We start from the raw sequence: 21793 nt of genomic DNA, 5'->3' as shown, positions 1-21793 counted from the left end.
GATTAGTCCTGCACAACAACTTGTAGGAATTTTAGCCCATTCTTTAGTATAGGAACACTTGAACCCTGTAATGTTGGTGGGTTTCCTCCTAAGAACTGCTTGCTTCAGGTGCTTCCACAAAACGTATTTGGATTAAGGTCCAAATAATACTACGAATAATACAAAGAATACTTTGACTCGGCCATTCTAAAACATTATCTTTGTTCTTGTTTAACCATTTTTTGGTAGAATGACTTGTGCGCTTGGGGTCGTTGTCTTGCTGCATGACCCGCTTTCTCTTTAGATTTTAGTTCATGGACAGATGTCCAGACATTTTCCTTTAGATTTTGCTGGTATAATTCAGAATTTACTGTTCCATCAATGATGGCAAGTCGTTCTGGCCCAGATGCAGCAAAACAGGCCCAAACCATGATACTACCACCACCATGCAGAGCCGGATTAAATAAATGGACTACACTAGGCAGGCTGCATTTTTTGGGCCCCCCTCCATTGATGTTATTTATGAATTGAAATCTGAAACTTACCAAAGTTACTAATAAAAGTTAATTCACATTTTACATAGCCTAGTCTTTGGTTACAAATTGGTTGTTTGTATGCCAAAATAAGTCATGTGTTGTATATTAAACAGTCTATCAGACTATTTTTTGATATTCATTATTTATACGTCATTACACGGCTCTATTAAATGCTATTAAATTATCCTCATCTTATCCATTGGGAGTGTCATTGTTAAGGCAGTAGTACCAGTAAATAACCAATAGTTGTCAGTAAACTATGTAAACAAAGCAAATACGTTTATCTTATTTGCTCTGTTTACATTTAATCAACACATTTAATTAAGATTTTCTGCAAAATTTATTTATAACAATTTATAAATGTTGTAAGCCATTGCATTTTGCAGAAAATCTTAATTAAATGTGTTGATTAAATTGAATAGTTAAATAAGTATTCAAATACACAAAGACCAATAAAATTTGCAGTAAGAGAAAGTGTGCTGTAGTAGTAAAGATGTTTATTTTCATGGACAAGCATCATTATTTCCATTTTCTGGTATTCAACACGATATTGGGCTCACTTCTGGCTGGCTGCTGTTCTTCCATCAGTTTGTCCTTCTGTGACGGCACTGATGTTGACGGCGCCACAGCGTCTTCCGCCACATTTCCCGCCGCATCTTCCACCGCGTCTTCGGGCCGTGTCTCCGGGCCTGGCTCGGCCTCTGGCTCTGCTGACTCGAACAGGTTCACAGCTGTCGGACGGCTGCCCGACAGAAACTTCTGTAAAGCCCCCCGCTGTCTCTACTTTTGTTCCTCTTCATTTTTTTTCTTTTTACGTTTTGCCGCACCCGAAAGCATCTTATGTTATGCATCTTATCTTATGTTATCTTACGTTATGTGACGTAATGTAACAGTCTATGGTTAAGATAAACATCGTCACTATTTTTAGTTAATTAATAAATATTGAAATAAATTGTAGATAGGACATTTATACATTTTATTTTATTTTTTATTTTTATTTTTTTATTTTTGTCCCTCTGTCTGGGCCCCATCCCGCCAATCAGGCCCTAGGCACGTGCCTAGTTTGCCTTTGCGTTAATCCGGCTCTGCCACCATGTTTCACAAATGGGATAAGATTCTTCTTATGCTGGAATGCAGTGTTTTTCTTTCTCCAAACATAACACTTTTTATTTAAACCAAAAATTATATTTTGGTCTCATCCGTCCACAAAACATTTCTCCAATAGCCTTCTGACTTGTCCACATGATCTTTATCAAACTGCAGACAGACAGCAGTGTTTTTTGGAGAGTTGGGGCTTTCTTCTTGCAACCCTGCCATGCACATCATGGTTTTTCATTGTTCACCTGATGATGGACTCATGAACTTCAACATGAACCAATGTGAGAAAGGCCTTTAGTTGCTTAGAAGTTATCCTGGGGTTCATTGCAACCTCGGAAACTATTATACACCTTGCTTTGGAGTGATCTTTGTTGGTCGACCAACAAAGAGATGGTTTTGTAACCTTTTCCAGCCTGATGAGCAACAATAACTCCTTTTCTGAGGTCCTCAGAGATCTCCTTTGTTTGTGCCATGATTCACTTTCACAAACTTGATCAGACTTTAATAGATCCCTGTTCTTTAAATGAAACAGGGCATAAACTGACACCTAATCGTTATCCTATTGACTGAAAACACTTTTTAACAGATATACTCTAGTTTCACCTTTAAATTAACTAAAAAAAAAGTATAGAGATTCACATACTTTTGCAACTGACAAATATTTGTAGGGTGGAGAAAAGGAAAGAAAAGGAAAGGAAAGGAGCAGTTGGAGGTTCAGTGCCTTGCTCAAGGGTCTCACCTCAGTCATGGCATTAAAGGTGGAGAGAGCGCTGGCTATTCACTCCCCCCACAACAATTCCTGCTGTACCTGAGACTCAAACCTGCAACCTTTGGGTTATAAGTCCTACTCTCTAACCATTAGGCCATGACTGCCCCCACAGCAGCCTTATGCATAACTTTAAATTTTAAAATTTTTGCGGGGATTGAAGAAAAAGCACACTACGATTAAGAAGAATAAAATGTTTGATCAGAGCAACCATAAAAATAAAAAAAAAAGAGAAACTCAATTTACTGCCTCAAAGACTTCCCAAGATGACCTGATGAAAGGAGGAAGCAACATTTCAATGGAGAGTATAAGATCAGCACTAAACAGGTATGGCCTTCATGTCAGGATACCTCGCCAAATGCAATTTTGAATAAAAAGAACATACAAAGCTGGCTAAACATAAAATATCTTGGTTTGCAAGATATAAAAACACACTAATGAATGCAAGACACTACATGACAAAACAATGCACTTGCCCAAATCTCCCACACTTATTGTTAATCTTATTGTTGAGCCTGAAGTACTAACACTGCATCAAAAATGTGAGTTTTTTAAATTCCTTTATAAGCCATAGAGTTATAAAAGAATAGATATACAACTGAATTAACCTTAAATTAAGTAGTTTACCTTGACCTAATTGGTCACATGAAAAAACTACTTCAAGAGTCCAAACACACACAAAAAGCCTTGCTGCTCTCTAACTCAGGGATTGAAATTTCTCTTATCTGGAAAATTAACAACAACAGAGCTTTGAAGAAAATAGCTTCAAACAGCAAGCACCAAAGCAACTTGTTATATGGTCTACAACACACTGAAACACATCTGGATCTAGACTGTAGTTCTTGGAGAAAATGATCGTTTAATAAACTTGTTTGAACTGTTAATGACATAGCATAATTACATCATCTGTTCCAAAATGTTATTTTTCCCTTTAGCAAAATGACAGCAAAACAGGGGTTTATAAAATCATAAACATTTGCATGAGTTAAACATTTGCTAAATATATCCACCACACACACACATTTGGCTCCCAGATGTCCAGCCAGTCACAAGAGTTCACTGCCAAGCTGCAGATATTGCAAGTTTATGGGAAACATCAAAGTCAAACTCCCTATAAAAACTGGACAGGAAATATAAATAAATAAATAAAGTCACTTTAACACATTTTGCACTATTAAGTAGCTATGACTGAGTCAAATACAGAGAGACACTAAAGTCTTTTTTTTTTATAATTAAAGAAAAGAGAGGTGCTCTCAAATATGGTATTTAAACCTTGTATTTCAGGTAGTGCAGCCTCACGCACATCAGGGTTGTTATTGTTAACTAAAACTAAAACTATTAAAAACGTTCATTAAAATAAAGCTGAAATAAAATAAATATTAAATAAAAATTAAACTAAACTTAAATTTAAACTCAATAAAACTTTTAAGCTCAAATTAAACTATAAAAAAACAAGAATGCTGCCTTGGTAACTAACTAAAACTTGGTGAATCACTAAAATTACTGACTGAAAATTAATAAAAACTAAAACTAAACTAAAAAATAAAACTGAAATAAAAAAACTAAAAACAACTAAATATTATTAAAAAAAATAATACAAATGATGAATGTACATAACAAAATGACTAAAACAAAAAATAAAATTAAAATTAAAACTGAAAATATAAAATTAAAAGCTAATTAAAATATTAATAAAACCTGTAATCAGTAATACTAAAATAAGACTGGCAGATACAGCAGCCCCTGGACACTTAAGATGCACATGAAAATGTCACTGCATAACACAAAATATCAAATCAAGTGACATCTGTAACAGTGTTAATTTCATCAACGAAGACGACAACGAAAAAAATTCGTTAACAAACAATTTTTATGTGACAAAGACGAGACATTGACAAGCTAAACTAATTTCTGATAAAAAGTATGACAAAATTTATGACGCCTCTTTGTTAACAAGAAGAGGCGGATTGGATTGCAATTGAATAAGGGGCGTTTGTATGTCTAGTCTCAGTACAGCAGCTGCAATGGAAAGATAGGCTACCAAAACACGAATTTGCGATCTGAAACAATGGCCTCAGCACCTAAAGGGATAGGGATAGAGTCACCAGATGTCCCGTTTTCCCCAGTAGTCACAATTCATTGTTGATTAACTTAAAGTTAATTAACTTAACTTAAAACACCAGAAGTGCTCTCTCTCGCGCACGCTCCACTTCTTCTGTTCTCAGACAGGGCGCGATCAGTGCTCAAATGCACACACAGTAGTCCAAATGTCTATCATGTTGAGTATCTCACGTAAATTATGTAAGTTATGGCTTAACTGAATGTGAACAAGTTGGTAAAAACTGAATGTGTCAGTATTACATGCATGCCTTCCGTCTTAAAGAGACAGCATTCCTAATTAAATACCAATCTGTTATTAATGTTAACCAACAAAAGATGTTAAATAAACGTATAGCCTACATGGTAATTAAACTTACTGTATCTGAAAAATGAGTTTAATTTGTATCTTTAGCACAGGGGTGCTCAACCCTGGTCCTGGAGATCGACTTTCCTGCAGAGTTCAGCTCCAACCCTGACCAAACACACCTGAACCAGCTAATTAGGATCTTAAGGAGCACTTGACAATTACAGACAGGTATGTTTGATTAGGGTTGGAACTAAACTCTGCAGGAAAGTGGATCTCCAGGAACAGGGTTGGGCACCCCTGCTCTAGCGTATTTCTGTTATTGTGTCTCTTTTTCAAAAATTATAAATTAATATAATATAAGTAAAAGCACAAGTATAATAATAAGTACTCCTTTTTCCAAAGGGATAGTTTACCCAAAAATGAAAATTGTCATAATTTATTCAAGTTTTCCCAAATTCAATTGTTGATTCAAATTTATCATAAGCTTTGATTTGGTCTAAAGAATTAATGATTATGTTTGTTTGAAGACTAAAATAGCTACCAAAATAAATGTCGGTAACTAGAGTTGACAAACTAATGCAATGACATTTCGTTGACTAAAACTAGACTAAAACTATAAAAGACTCAAATGACTAAAATGTGACTAAGACTATTAAGCATTTTGGTCTCAAGATAAAGACTAAGACTAAATCAAAAATGCCTGTCAAAATTAACACTGATCTGCAAACACCACTGGCACTTTTCTCAGAAATAATTACAACCACAAATACTACATTTTAAAGAGTTTGGACTTAAGTGTCTAAATACATTTTGTAGCCACATACACTATTTCCATACAGGCCAATACTGCATATGCAAAACAAATACACTCTTAAGAAGTTTACAAATGTCCCACCTTAGGAAAACAAACCAAACTCACTAAAGTAAACCACTACCAGAGGACACGGAATGAAAATGATTACAAGTCTACCTTATTCAACAGTTTTGCTGACCTTTGAAACTTTTAATGCCTTGGTATCTTAAGAACTTGCATAAAGTTCTAATCTAAATGGCTGGGGAATAAAACGGCAGTGTGTTATCTCAGCACATTCAAATTAATCAAGCTGCTCACTGCTCATGGGTGAACGCATGTGACCATATGAGTCTGTGTTATAGAGATACACAGACTCTTTCTTTAAACCTTTTTTAGTTTAGAGTCAGAGTAAGCAGATTAAAAACTTTCACTCTGTGTGGTAAAAGAGCTCTTTACACAAGCAGGACAGGTTTCAGTCGCTAAGGGAAGTTGGGGCGTAACAGTCATGCTGCTGATGCAAATGCTACAATGTGTTTGGCAAGGAGGGTTGTGACAGTAATGTGCAACGCCTGGGATCTTATTGAAGTCACCCAACAAAATCTAATCAAATAAGGAACTATAAAGAAAACCAACAAGCACAACAGTAAGTCCAGCAGTGGCTATGGACCTGCATTTGATGGTCTGACGTAATCAGCCAGGTCAATCACATTTAAATGTTACATTAACCAGACAAAAATTCTAAGGTAACCACCATAATATCATATTTCTACCTTAATTATTACAGAACAGTACACACTCAGAAAAAAAGGGCATTACCTTTTCAAAAAAGTACACCTTTGTACATTATTTACCCCTAGAAAGTGCAAATTACTACCTTAAAGGTACATATTAGTAGCTCTAGTGTACATAGTAGTACTTACATTGGTAAATATTAGTACATTTTTAAACGGCAATGCCTCAGCATCAGATATTGTACTTTTTTCCTAAGATTAAGTAACTTGGTATTAGCCACACATCAAAAAAAAAAAGCAGTTCAATTACATTTGTTTCTACAATTACTGAACAAGTACTTATTTAATTTAAAACAATTTAAACTGTAGAATAAAAGTAACACATTTAACAAGTTGCCCTGATGTGACGTTTACAAAAATTACTCTTGTCCTGAGATTTACAGTTTAAGATAAGTAGATTAAACAATGTGGTAGAAAATATCTATATGCAGTACAGGTTTGAATGGCTAAAAAATTGTACTTGACAATCAACCTTAATTATATAGTTTCCCATGGCAGGATTATAATCCTATGAGGACCCTGCTACCTGTCTTTGGAGGCCCCCTTCGCCTTTTTGTAGGCTGGCATTTGAAGACTTACAACAGCCAGTGGTTGGTCAGCTTTCTGTACCTTTTGAAGGGATCTAAAGCTCATGCTAGACAGGGGCAGCTCTAGTGGTTAACATGCACTGCATGTTATAGGGGCCCTTGACAATCAGAGACCCTGGGCTTCTGTTGTTCATTTGAATATCCAGTCCTGGTCTGGCCAGTGATCATTAAGGCGTTTAACTTTAATTGTCGCTTCTGGCCAAAATACTTTTTGTTTGTCCACTGACATCTTTGTTTAGAAAATCTGTGCATAAAAGTCCAAAAATAGAAGTTTGACTAAATAATTATGAATTAAAAAAAAAAAAGTTTTTAAATTAGCCAACATACAAAAATGAACAAACAGAAATTTTAAACCAATGTTTCGTAATATTGTATAATTCCATGCTCATCATGCTCACTTGTAACAGCTATGATAATTAAAAAAAATAAAAATAAATGATACATGATATGATGATGACTTAAAGGTTTTGAACTGGGCATCTGAAACCAAAATACAAAACCTCTGACAGTGAAAACACACACAGGCTAGACCTAGTAACAAGTCGTCTCTGTGACAACTAGCCCCATCCTGCTCTATTCTAAAGCTGAGCACAACTAGACAAAAATACATTCATAGCCTAAAGAAATTCTCATAACTTTCCAAGGCCTGGAAATTACGATTCCACAATTTCGCGTTATTTCCAGGTTTTCTATCACCGTGGGAAGGAACCTTGTAGCAGTGCATCCAGAGACACAGAGGCAGAATTCATCAGCACCGGGCGGGCAGAACCACACCCACAGCACCAGCCATCACAGACCCACTGCAGCTAAACATCTCTGATCATCAAACCACAGCACAACACATCAAACAAACCGCCGGATGACTGACAGCGCTGCGTCATCATGATTGACAGCCAAAAGATGAAAGAGAATCGACACAAATCATGCGTGTTTCAATGTGGAGCTACACCGTCTACAAAGCATCACAAGGACAGATGTCACTGTAACATTACCGAACCGATGCTTGCTATGAATTAAATATGGGTGTGATGTTGCAATCATTAAGCGCGGGCAGGATCAATAAACTCTCTCCGGTGAAAGTGATGAGACAACCAAATTCATTCATTACGCTCACACAACCATTCGCATTAAATTATTCATTTATTTTTTAACAATGAAATGCCACATAGCAGCGTATGCACTGGCGAATCAAATGGAACTGTGCAGTGATCCAGGTTATAAATGAACATTTGTTCGTACGATCCCCAGTAACTTGCCGTGAGCGTCTCAGGTGTCCGCGGTCCAGCAGGCCGAAAATGTGTCCTTAATTCCGCTCTGTCCAGAGAAACACGCCGGGCGACGGCATCTGACAGCAGTTGCGGAAGTGTAGATGAGGGTGGTGTGTGTTGATGCTGTTATAGTGGTGACAGCGTTACATTAGTCTCCACTACACAGGCAAGAGAAGTCAGACGGCGAATTTTCAAATCCTACTACTGTGAAGGTGTCGTTTTTAATATTCATGACAGCGCTTTCGCTATTGGAAGGGAGCGATGCAGCGTCAACCGTGTGAATTTAATATATATGAGCAAAGCAATAGCAATTGGAATATATTAACGGACGTCAACTTTACATAATTAATATTCATAAACTAAGCCTTAGTCATAGTACGATCTGTAATTTCACCGAACACCTCCACGCCCACTGTGAGGACGTCATTTAAAACCTCTCAGCAAACCCTCACTATAGGTAAAAATTATAGTGCTGTATTTATTGTATGTTAGCTATTGTAAGTTTGTAGTTTTTCAATAATAATAATCAAAATACATAAAATCAAGTCTAAAAATCGAAATAAAATTAAAGTCTAATATTATAACAAGACGTTTAATCCTATTAATTTATTTTCAAATATTATATTGTTGTTCAATAAATACTTTTAAACAAACCAACAGACAAAAAAGAAACTAACCAAACAACCACATACTATAAAAGACAGCTTACAATAATACACAGTTCCTTTAGATTTTGGTTGTTTCAAGTAAGAGTACCCAGCTGATTAACTCAGGTGATAAAAGTATGGAGAGAGGAAAATGTGGTTACAGCTTTAATAAATTAAACATAGTCATAGCGCAGGCAAAGCACCACCAACTGCTGCCGTGTAAGGGGGAGGGAGAAGCATGGGGTTGACAGTGGGTCTTTGCTGAGTGAAGTGGAAAATCAACCTCAGCCTCAGAAACATCACTAAAGTGCCATCATTCTGACCTAGATTTCCTTGTCTACTTGGCTCACTGACTCTTCTTGTATACGTATGTTAGAGTGCAGTTAAACACAGACATTACAGCATGCATGATTAACACCATATGCGGGCCACTACCCCAGGCCAAACTCTCTCTCTCTCTCTCTCTCTCTCTCTCTCTCTCTGAATTTTGACTTAGGTCATGGATTTTGTATTTTGGATAAAATCATTCAAACATTTTCTGTTATCTAGCATTGTATACTGTATACACAAGAGTGTAATGTTTTAAATGTAAATGTTCTGATGCTAAAATATTTAGATATCCCAGATTTTGTTTTAGATCATATCAGTTGAGAGACTACATACATGTACTTTAAAATATAATACTAGTAATAATAATTTATTACACCACAGGACCATAGTTAAAATAAACCAGCAAGGTTTGGGGTGAATATTTATTCAAAGGGTGAATAAAAATGGGCAAACATCTGAAAGAAATGGTGACCAGTCACTTGACCTACTGTAGAATATATATTATTCTTCATACATTCAACAAGTTGTGAAGAACAAAAAAACTCAATCATGTAAAACCTACTGGGTTTAGTATGCATGGACACTCTCCTTTCTCTCCTTCTCAGTGTGTGAAACTCATAACAAGCTCATTATCTTAAACCTGCTCTAAGCTGTATTACTCAGTGAAGCTTGTAAAGTGTGTGTGTGTGTGTGTGTACTTGTTTTTGCTACATTGTATAGTAAAACCTGAAATTTTTGACAAATAGTAAATTATGTTTATCTGAAAGTGTAACGATGCAAACATGTTTTCTGTAAGGGGTAGGTTTAGGGTTAGGGTTGGGTTAGGGGATAGACAATATCGTTTGGTCAGTATAAAATCTATAGAAGTCTATGGAAAGTCCCCACAATTCACAAAAACAAACATGCGTGAGTGTGTGTGTGTGTGTGTGTGTGTGTGTGTGTGTGTCTGTGTGTGTGAAGCCTCTGTTCAGTTAAACCCAGGTACAAAGTCCAACTCGAATGAGGCAAAGACTACAGTACATTTCTTTTCTTTGTCCCTACTGTTGAACCTGAACACAGTAATGCTTGGCCATGAATGTTAGATTGAAAACTACAGAAAACCCATGTGAAAAACAAACTCACCCTTAAAACTCATGTTTTATAAAGAGAGAGTGAAAGGCAGCATGTGCATATGGAGGAAAGGTTTTTAGAAACATGGTCTGATAATCATGCCATCTCAGATCCCATTATTTTCTCTTCTTCCTTTTTAAAGATTGGTGTGAGTCTCAAACTCATGCACCATATCTTCACACTTTACTGGCTTATATGACAGTCCACTTGAAAGATAAGTAAATAAAGAAATATATGACCCTGGAAAAGTGGTAAGTAAATATGTCTTAGTACATCATATACAAGGGAAAGCAATCATATCCTGGTTTGTGTGTTCAGTAATGCAGCAAGCTCTGTCACCATGGTTACAGCACACATCCCTCATCAGCTGAAGATCATGCACTGCAGACACTCACATACTACAACACTATGCTCACAAACAGCCTTCAGTTTAACATGTTTAACTCCTATCCCTGTTTGTTGCTTGTTGTGATAAAATCAGATCAAACTGAACAATAAAGTGTGAATTATGATGTATGTTTGCTTTAGTTATATAATGCATGGTGGAGTAATAATTCCAAGCAGTTTTATGTATTTACAATTATAAATGTTAAGCAAGGGCCATTATGTTGTGCTCTTGTAAATGCTTGAGATTAGTGTGTCACCAAATCTAGTTTCAAATCAGTTTCTTTACAAAAAAAAGTAAAGAATATAAAATAGTATGCTAAAAATGCACAATATCACCTTTTGATGATGATTTCAAGTTTGTATATATATGAAAACAGTACGTAAATTTATGAAATGATGTTGCTGCTTGTTTTTCTATTTCATATAGCTGTCAATCCACTGATGCCATCTGTGCTGCATGTTCTTATGCAATGTTTTTTTTTTTATGGCACCTGGTGGTAAACTGGTCTATTCAATCCAAATCAAGCAAATAAAGCATTGTATATTTGAACAGTATGTGATGCAATACATGCACAAAAAATCTTGTTCATGCATTTAACAGTACACAATGTTTTCCATTCAAAATTTCCTATTTCATGTAGCTGTCCTATTTCATTATGTTAAAATTGTGTTTTATCAGTTTGGGACATTTAGGTAACACCACTCTGAAAAAAAACAACAACAACAAAAAAAAAAAAAAAAAAAAAAAAAAAAAAACACCTAGCAGTGGAGGAACCAGGCACTTCTCACCATACTCTTCCCCCAGCCAAGTCCATTGTTTTTAAATCTCTATGTTACTTTTGCAATATTTTTATTTGGCATTCCTCTTGTGCTACTGTTCACTGTGCAAAGACATAGATATTCTGACAGTTCTTTCCCAAGTGGTTCCATTGTTGTCAGCATTTGCCTGCATACAGCATATGCGCTGTAACACTTTAATTGGCAAGAAAATGGCCATGTATAACATAGTTACCTGTTGATCAAAATTGCCTTTAACTTGCACCTGAAAATTTTTAGTTAGATTTTATAGCTTTCAGGAGGGTGTACTCACTTTTGCAGCACAAAAATGATTTGTGATCTTTGATAAGAAAATCTTATTTTCCTCAGTAATTTTGATAACTGATCTTTTGTAACTGATCAAGGAAACTTGCTGGAACGGTATATCTCAAAGGACCCTGTGTCTTAAAAGTAAAACGTAATTGCTGAATTTTTTACATTTCAGAAGGGGTATATTAATGCTGAGTCTTCTAAATAGGCCTGGTTGCCCACACCTGCCTCAAGCTTATTTATATCTAATCTCATTTTTTTTTTTAATTATCACTTGATTATTTTGCTGTATATGGATATAACAAATACCTGAATCTTTCTGTTCTAGCTCAGAAACTTAAATGTATGGCTGAGGTCCTGGTTGGCTATTTGATCCATACAGTCAGCTATAAATGAATGAATGTCGTGCCAGGACCAGCTGGGAGTGTAAGTTTTAAGTGTATGTTTTATTAAGAAGGCGTTTATCCAGTCATCTACTACTGGCTGAATGGCAGCTCTACCCTTATGCTTTCCTACCTGCTGGACTGACTACAACTCTTCCTTTTCCCATTTGACACAGGTGTGATGTTCCTTCATCAATAAACATCAAGTTCTTGTTTGAGCCCGGGGGAGAACTGCTCTTCTGACTGAGCCTGGTTTCTTCTGAGGTTTTTTCTCTATTTGTGTGACCTGAGAGAGTTTGGTTTCTTGCTACTGTTGCCTTCTGGCATGTTTGCAAATTGGGCTTAAATCGTGCTTAAAATCCTGTAGTGTGAACTATAGCCTTTAGGTACGGTCTGAAAAACACTTAACTTTCAGTAATTTATCAATATGACCACAATGATGAAGCCATTGGAGGAGAACCAATTTGAACTCAATTAAGCTGGATGATGGCACTATACTGTTTTATGTAGAGCTGCATTACAGATGAATGACATCTTGCAACACTAACACTGGTACTGAACTGAACCGAATCAACACTGAACTGACAACATTGCTACCTGTTGTAGAATAGCCACTTGATTAACTCCACAATAATGACACAATTGTCTTTTAGAGATGCTTTACAGCAGCATCTGAACTGTCGCCATAGCTTCATAGTTTCCACAATTGCTTCTGCTATTTCCTGTTTATCTCTGCGATGCTGCTTTGACAAAATCTGTGTTGTATAAAGTGCTAAAGAAGATAAATATGACTTGATTGGACTTATAGCCCCAGCTGTATTAAACATCCTCGGTGAACTCTCCAAGCGAAAATCACAACTATCTGATTCATAAACATAAACCCAATGCCTTTAACTCTGGTTACCCATTATCTGAGATTGGGGTTTGGTAAGAGACCAGTCACAATGTTGTTCAGTACTGGAGGTGACGGAGACATTTACTCAGACAGACTGCAAAACAATTCATAGTCTCAGTCAAACTAAACAAATAACAAAATTCATATTTTAATTGTCTCCCTTTAAGTTGGCATTTTAATTTAATTGGCTAGGAAGTTGAACTAGATTTTGGATTTTGTAATGACATAAAGATGAATTTACTGAGGTGTGTGTTCATCCCTTGTGTGTTACTTCCTTATATTTTCATTAAAGAAAATATATTTGCATTTTTTTTTTCATTCATATCTCATTTCATATTCATGAATGCGTAATACCGTCAAAAATAGCGCACAATCCTAAGTGGTAACTAGATAAAACTAAAATTTGCTTAGCATTATTATTAGATCAGTATTCCGTTTTCATGTGGTTGTGCGTCTTGAACAAAATTAAGCAAAAATAAAAATAAAAATCAAGGACATTTATTTTATTTTATCGTGTTTTGTTTTGTTTATGTTTAGGTCTTTTATTTTGAAAATCCAGGGAGGCAGCAACAGGAACTTGAATAGGACAATGTCAACATTCTGGGCCAGTCATACAATGGGGGAGGGTTTATTTAGTGAGCAGCATCTGGACGGGCCTCTGCTCTGTCCGCTGTGTGTTCATCACTTATTTTAGCAACACTGTGTCTGGTGTCAGAATACACTAAAGTAACAGCGATTTTGCTGACAGCTGTGTCATACTTAAGATGGAGTGATATAGGAGCTAAGGTAAGAAAAAATAAGCAACAGAAATATCGTGGATTGAAGACTCGCTGTATAGTTTCATTTATGTACTGTATGTCTGAGAAGAGCGTTCACAGACATACAGAAAAATCAAGAGTTTTAAGAGTTTGGAAGTGATCGGAGGCATTTCTGTTTGCTCCTCTGTGCTTGTCGATCAGTGTTTGTTTGAGTGTAACTTTACTTTCTGTTCTGCCGGTCAGTAGTGAAGGTGACACGGGTGAGCAATGACACCTCAGCCTTTTTTGCATCTCAGAGTGGTGCAAAATACACTGTTTACAAAACATTTATCATAGTAACAATGGCTTTAGCTGTATAGTTTACATTAAACTCAGCAGTATTGTAAAATCATGAATTCATATGGGATCTCCTTAAGAATCTTTCAGAATTCCTTTATTTCCCGCACTCGCTAAGTTTTAGTTACTTAAAATACTAAATTAAAAATACTAATAAAATACAGATTAATTTACTTAAGGTAAATAGGCTTTATAGTATACTTTATGTATATTTTTTGATTACATATTACTGTGTTATAATATGATATTTCCTTTTGGCAGCAGAATAAGCTGGAAAGAATAGTAGGACATTTCAGAAAAAATCAAAACTGATGTAGTCAATGAAATAACTCTTCATCATTTTTAAAAGCACTTATTACAATCTTTGTGTCTTTTTGTTTTAGGCTTAGAAATGGATGCCTCTCTTCTTGAATCTCCACTGTCACCCCCAGCATCACCTGTCCCCACAGCTTTCTCTGCATCTGGGCACACCATTCATTCAATGTCCTTTTCTTCGATGCCTAGTCCCTCCCCTTCAACAATGACTACACCCCCACATCACGCCTCACAGACAGGTCGATCCCAGTTGAATGCAGCCAGCAACTCCCACACTGCCTTTCCAGGACAATCACCTTTTCCTCTACAGGGTACGGATTCACTCTGTGTCGAACAACACACAGTTTGTGCTTGTAACAATGCTAATCCATAATGCACAAGAGGAACAGGGAATATAAAATATAAAATATACATTAGTGCTGTGTCAGTGATTGTTTCACCCAGTCAAGGCAAGTCAGATGTCACATACTATAGCACTGGTTTCCCCCAAGTTCCAGTAACATGAACCAATGACTTAGTTTAGATCTTTTATAACACAGTATTAAAAATAGCTTCCAACAATTTAAATAAATGTGAATTAAAATAAATGATGTTTGATAACAAAGTTCGGGAGGAGCACGATCAGATAATCAACTAATTCGGCACAGGTGCAACTTGTCTAGCTAATCATCCAAACTAGCGCAAGTCATATATATGCACACAGCTGACTTACCTCCGTCATTCGACTGTTTTTCGGCATCCTCCCTCCACCCCAACTCCTCACTCTTAATCTATCCTCATCCTATACTTGGGATGGGGGGTGTTCTCTGGGTTCGGGCCATATTCCGGGCTCGGAGCCCTCCCCCAGAACAGCACGCCAAAATATGCTTACTGTTTACTCAACCAGATTAGATGTAAGGGTGAACCCATGATAAAGATTATATGAAAAACTGAACATTTAAAATGTATATATTTTTTATATATTTATATTTAAAGAAGTGTAGTACAAGTGTAATATTCATAGATATGCCAGGACTACATTGCCTGAAAGCACTGATCTGCTTTGCAAACAGTTGCAAATAAGTTGGTGTAGGTTGTCAGTGGTAAAGATCTGATTTGAAAAACAAATGTGTATAAAAATCTGCTGTGTGAACATCTTTAGTATAAACTGGTTTACTACTATACATATTTGTTGTGACCACATTATATGAATATGACACTATTTGTGTGTGTGCTTCTTTTCATTTTCTAGGGGAAATCACAGAGGAACTGAGCATAGATGATCTTAAACAAAGGGCAAAGAATGGAGACACCAAAGCACAGACGGAGGTCTGAATGCCACAAACACACTATACATCTTTATAATAGTTAGAAATACTTACACTTTGTTTTTGGCAGGTTGGTCGATATTACCTGAGATTAGCTGAGCAAGAAGATGAGGAAGTGAATTCTGTTACTGCTGTTACATGGCTGCTCCAGGCTGCGAAGAATGGACGGAAAGATGCAGTAAAACTGCTACAGCGTTGCCTGCATGAAAGGAGGGGTAAAGCAGATACTTATTATGATTTCTATATTATAAACATAAACATGACATCCCTTTCTCTGCATTTACATTTTGAGTGGTATTATAGTTGGATTTTTGTGTGTGTGTGTGTGTGTGTGTGTGTGTGTGTGATTATGCCAGGCATCACAGCTGAGAACAGAGAGGAGGTGTGTTCCCTGGCATGTGAATCTCGTTTTCAGCGCAGTGTAAGGAAAGCAGCTCTGGTCATGTACTGGAAACTCAATCCAGAGAGAAAGAAAAACATCACTGCCTCTGAACTTTTGGAAAATGTGAGCCAGCTCAATGATGAGACAGGTGAAACATCAGGAATTTGTTATTGTTGTGATCAACCAGTTTGGACAATGCTGAAAGAATCTTCTGTCATTTTCTGTCATTACTTTGTGTTGTCTCCAACCTGTATGCTGTTATAATTTTCCTGTGAAACTCAAAATAATATATATTAAAAAAAAAGAATCTTCATGTAGTTCTTTTACATATGTAAACAAAGTCAACTGTAAATATCTCCAGAACATTTAACATGCTTTTGTGTCCTCCTCCTCCTCTAGATGGTGCTCCCAGCAGCCCTCTCTTGACACCAACACAGAAACAAAGGAAAGTTTTGGAGAGTTTGGTTGCAAGAGATGGTGAATGCCTTGTGCTATTTTTCCTTTAGAGTCTAATATGTTTTACACTACTAATATATGTGACCCTGGACCACAAAACCAGTCATAAGGGTCAATTTTTTTAAAATTGAGATTTATACATCATCTGAAAGTTAAATGAATAAGCTTTCCATTTATATATGATTTGTTAGATAGGACGATGTTTGGTCGAGATACAACAGTTTTAAAAATTAGAAATCTGATGGTGCAAAAAAATAAAATAAAAAACTGAAAAAAATTGCCTTTAAAGTTGTCCAAATGAAGTTCTTAGCAATGCATCTATGCAATGCAGCAATTATCCTAATGATTTTTGGCATAAAAAAAAAATCAATAATTTTGACCCATACAATGCATTTTTGTCTATTGCTACAAATATACCTGTGCTACTTAAGACTGGTTTTGTGGTCCAGGGTCACATATATGTGGTAATAAGAATATAATATCCTGAATTTATGTATCTGTTCTCTGGCAGGGGCTGATTATGTAGGTGTAGAACAGTTTGTTGAGAATACCAAACAATATGCGGAGGGTATTTCCCCAACACCTGTCATGGAAGGGTTTGCAGGTGATGATGATGATGATGACGATGAAGGACTAGTAAAAAACCCAGATGAACTTCCTTTGCATCAGAAGGTGTTATTACATTTCTGCTTAAATCTAAGTTTGTGAAAACTTGGCAAGTTGACTCATTGTATACTGCCTACATGGCCAGCTGTCTACAGAAATAGTATAACCAAAACTCCACTAACCAAAGTGGGGTCTCCTAAGTAACTGACTTTAGATGCTCTTCATAGAAAATAGGAGCTGATTACACACAGGATGTTAGCTAATGTGCCGATACATGGATAAAATATAAAACACCTGTTTATTGAATGAATATAAAACACACATTTATTGGATGTAAAACACATATTTATTGGATGAAATGATGTATCTTTAATTTGTTAGAAAACACTGTTTATGCAGTCATTTGCACTGCGTGTTGTTCGATGTCTGCAACACTTCAGCATCATCCGTGTTAGAGCATTTCGCTATAAATAATGATTATGTTCACTATGAAAACAGTGATCATACATTAAAATCCAACCGTAAAAAGAAAGTTTTGTAAATAAACTTATCTGTGTAGATAAGGCCACATATACATGATATTTGGTGTTTTCCACATTTGCAGAATTAATGTAGCAATCAATTAATTGATTTTTTTTATTTTAATGGGACAGTTTATCCAAAAGTGAAAAATCAGTTACACACCAGCATGTTGTTCCAGATTCATTGGAATTGAGCTGTTTAATCCAAGTCTAATGTTGATCGCTTTATACGATGAACAAATTTAATTTACCTTTTATTCTCATACAAATTTTGGCTGTGTTGATTTTCAATGGACAGCCAAAAATAATGAGAGAATATTAAAAATGATTTATGTTTCGAGGATGAGTGAAAGTCTTAAGGGACGACAATGATATTTTAACTTTTTGATGGACTATCCCTTTAATGGCAGATTTTTTAATATTTCTGACAATTGATATAACTACTATGAGCTATAGTTAAGCAGCTCACTATGTTTTGAGACACAGCCAATATTATAGTGTACTAAATAATTATTTGTTTAGCTAAAAATAATTTCTTTGTACTTACAGGTATTGAAGTTTCCCCTTCATGCAGTGATGGAGGTGAAAGAGGTGTTGATTGACTGGGCATCACGTGCTGGCATGCAGTGGATTAGCGCTCTCATACCTACTCATCACATCAATGCCCTCATCTTCTTCTTCATCATCTCCAACCTAACTTTGGAGTTCTTTGTCCTTGTCATTCCCCTCATTGTATTCTACCTCTCCTTCGTGTCAATGGTAATCTGTACACTCCGAATCTTCCAGAACAGCAAGGCATGGGAGAACTTTAAAGCGTTGACAGCCATGTTGTCTCATTTTGAGCCGGGGATCGACCTTGAGCAGGCAGAGTCGAACTTTACATGGAATCACCTGGAGCCATACCTCTACTTCCTCCTTTCTGCCCTTTTCCTCATTCTTTCATTTCCAGTGGCAGACAAGTCCTGGTTGCCATGTTCGGAACTGGCTACGGTTGCAGTTTTTTTCACTGTAAGCAGCTACTTAAGTCTGCGACCAACAGCACAGCAGCATGCCAAATTTGCTCTGCTCTCCCAGGTTGCCTCTGCCATTTCTGAATTCATGAATCAGTTGCTGGGAGGCTGGATGGGTCGTATACTTGGTGGCGCTTGGTTCAGCATGCACCTTGGTGACTGCTTGGTACTGCATGTGGGTGTGCCTTGTGCTCTGTATCTCTACCTCCTCTACCTGTGCTCCCGTATGGCCACAGCAGGTGGTGCACGTGGCACCTACTGTGTGCTGCTGCCCTACCTGGTGTGCTTCATCTGGTGTGAACTGTCTGTCACGCTGTTGCAAGAGTCCACAGCGTTGGGGCTTATGCGCACAGCTGTGGGCTACCTTCTTTTCTTCTTTGCTCTGCCCGTGTTATCTCTGGCTTTAGCAGCTGTAATGCTGGTGCAGGTAGTGCAGTGGTTCCTCGCCTTAGAACTGACCAAAATGGTTGTAACAGTGTGTGTTTGTGTGCTTCCTGTCCTGCTGCACTGGTGGACACGTTTTAGCGTGTCGCCCTTGGCAGTGCTGCGCTCTTTGCGGCGTAGCAGTGTGGTCAAGTTGATCCTTGTCTGGATTTCAGCTCTGATGCTCTTCAGCTGGTTCTACGTGTACCGTTCGGAGGGGATGAAGGTATACAACAGCACCCTGACTTGGCAGGAGTACAGCGACCTGTGTGGCCCTCGTGCCTGGAAGGAGCGTAACATGGCACATGCCCAGATCCTCTGCAGCCACTTGGAGGGACACCGGGTGACGTGGGAGGGCCGGTTTAAGTATGTCCGCGTCACTGAGATTGAGAACGGTGTGCAAGCTGTCATCAACCTTCTGCCTGTCTTTGTAGCGGACTGGGTTCGATGTCTATATGGTGAGGAGTATCCTGCGTGCGAAGAGACCCAGCCGGGACCTGCTGAACCACTGTGTCAGCTCAAGGCTCTTGCAAAGCACAAGTGCCATGTAAAACGCTTCGACTACTACAAGTTTGAAGTAACTATGGGGATGCCGCAGAAGGGGCGCAATGGGGCACAAGATTTTGATGATGCCACCAAAGACATTGTGCTGCGGGCTAGTAACGAATTTCGGCGTGTCCTACTGGCACTCAGCTCAGGCAGCGTGGTGGAGTTCAGCACGGTACTTGAGGGTAGACTGGGTAGCAAATGGCCAGTGTTTGAACTCAAAGCCTTGCGCTGCAAGACATGTGCCTCACCTCTTGTACCAATTCAACGACAGGTCAAGATTGAACAGGACTGGAGGGGTAACGCCAGAAATGCCTTTGCGTTCGCCTTCAATTTCCTGTTCCACCCTGTGCTCTCAGCTGAGGTGGACGGTACTGTAGCTACTACAGAAGTGTCTGTGTGAGGCTAGTGGTTGACCATTAGCATGCACTGCAGTGCACAGACAGAATTTCGAAGTGCAAGGAAACTAGTGATATTTGATAAAGTGCTTTTGATAAAAGCGCTATTAAAACGCCAGAGGCGCTATCATCTTTCTTGTCTGTTTCAAGTAGGAAAGTGATTGCTTTCTGTAGCACCTACAGCAGAGGTGCCCAGTAATGTTCCTGGAGGGCCTTGTAATGTTCCAGCCTGGTCCAACACAGCTGCCTCAAAGTTTCTAGTAATCTTGAAGACCTTCGTTAGCTGGTTCAGGTGTGTTTATTTAGGGTTGACTTTGCATGAACGTGGTCCTCCAGAAGCAGACTTGGACACCCCAGTGCTACAGAAACCAAAGAAAATGCCACTACAATCTCTGAACAGTTAACTTCACCTTTAACTATTTAATTGAAAGTTCTTTAAATATGAATATGCATATCATGGGGAGACTGAAAGCCATGCAAAATCTAAAAAAAAATGGAAAAAAAAACATGCATTTGGACTACATTTTTTCATTTCTACAGTGAGAGGCTGCATTGACTGGCTTTCCCTTATTTTATTAATTTATAGGGCTTTTGAATGTCTGATATTATATTTAATTTAGTTAATGTATTGGAAGATAACTGTTTTGGTGTGTGCATGTGTGTACCTGTGTTTTATTATTATTATGCCTTAGATTGGTTCAAAAAAAATCTTTTGAAGAGTTAGGTAACTCACATTTTAGGGCATATAGAACAAATTTGAAAATGATTAATGATTTTTCTGTGAAAATACTGTACAGTACAATAGAGTTTTTTATTTTCTGTAAGTTTGAATTATTATTGTCAGATATATTAATAAGATCTATTTGTGATTTTAGTAGACATTTCAAACCATAAACATTGCTGCACAGATGTTTGATCGCTTTGAAGGTACAATCTAACCAGTACATTGCACAATATTAAAACACTGTATGTAGTGACTGAATTTGTCTTGGGTGAAAATCTGCCTTTTTATACATTTCATTTGTGGTACTATAAATATGTGAATGTGCCACCACTGCATTATATAACAGCCAATACTGAAGTGCCACTCATCCTTTATCATTCCTATACAACTGAAGAGAAGCCACCCACACATACCTGCATATTGACTGTATTATCTCCATTTACTGAAATGCACTCAGTTTTTCTTTCTGTCCTGCTGTGATTTCAGTGAATATTCCAACTGCATTACAAGCTGGTGTCATGTCAGCAAACTTTGAATGTACAAACACAACTCTTCTCTTCAGAGAATGTAAAAATGTCGTCTTATGCATTACAGAGTAATGAGAAGTGCAATAAGGCAGCAGAGTTTTCAGATGTTTATGAACAATACAACCATTAGATGGCAGAATAATTACATATACCAGTGGTTCTCAACTCCAGTCATAACGGGTTTTTGGATTTCTCAACTCCAGCCCTGGAGGCCCACTGCTCTGCACATTTTGTATGTTTCCCTCATTTAACACACCTTATTCACATCATGCTCGTTTGGAGAAAGATCCATGAACTGAAATGAGTGTGTCAGATTCAGAAACATACAAAATGTGCAGAGCAGTGGGCCTCCAGGGCTGGAGTTGAGAAATCCAAAAACTGTTATGCTTAAAAAGGTAATTATGAAAGACTCAACCATGCA

The 21793-nt window shown here is 37.3% G+C and overlaps 2 protein-coding genes across 5 annotated transcripts in view; one reads left to right on the top strand and one right to left on the bottom strand.

Annotated features, from left to right (window-relative positions):
* Positions 1–8401, bottom strand: part of jakmip1 (janus kinase and microtubule interacting protein 1) — a 34736-nt gene extending 26335 nt beyond the window's left edge. For all 4 annotated transcript variants that reach the window (XM_051127726.1, XM_051127728.1, XM_051127729.1 and 1 more), the window contains exon 1: positions 8214–8401. The gene's annotated coding sequence lies outside the window, so the exon portion shown is untranslated. The remainder of the gene's footprint in view (positions 1–8213) is intronic.
* Positions 8402–13669: 5268 nt separating this feature from the next.
* wfs1b (Wolfram syndrome 1b (wolframin)) lies at positions 13670–21099 on the top strand. Its single transcript, XM_051128103.1, has 8 exons — positions 13670–13849; positions 14541–14783; positions 15704–15780; positions 15850–15994; positions 16136–16309; positions 16561–16638; positions 17129–17289; positions 18294–21099. The coding sequence occupies exons 2-8, from the start codon at positions 14549–14551 to the stop codon at positions 20124–20126; spliced, it is 2703 nt and encodes a 900-aa protein (XP_050984060.1). The 5' UTR covers positions 13670–13849; positions 14541–14548; the 3' UTR covers positions 20127–21099.
* Positions 21100–21793: the final 694 nt, after the last annotated feature.

The sequence above is a fragment of the Labeo rohita genome, chromosome 14 (genome assembly GCF_022985175.1).
Source record: "Labeo rohita strain BAU-BD-2019 chromosome 14, IGBB_LRoh.1.0, whole genome shotgun sequence".
NCBI lineage: Eukaryota > Metazoa > Chordata > Actinopteri > Cypriniformes > Cyprinidae > Labeo > Labeo rohita.
This window is presented reverse-complemented; position numbering and strand designations above follow the sequence as displayed.

What these genes read in the sequence shown, in the direction of transcription:
- wfs1b (XM_051128103.1), top strand. Translation starts at nt 14,549, where the DNA reads ATGGATGCCTCTCTTCTTGAATCTCCACTGTCACCCCCAGCATCACCT. An exon ending in ATCACCTTTTCCTCTACAGG is followed by an intron (nt 14,784 to 15,703) that starts GTACGGATTCAC and finishes TTCATTTTCTAG; the next exon opens with GGGAAATCACAGAGGAACTG. An exon ending in TTGCCTGCATGAAAGGAGGG is followed by an intron (nt 15,995 to 16,135) that starts GTAAAGCAGATA and finishes TGATTATGCCAG; the next exon opens with GCATCACAGCTGAGAACAGA.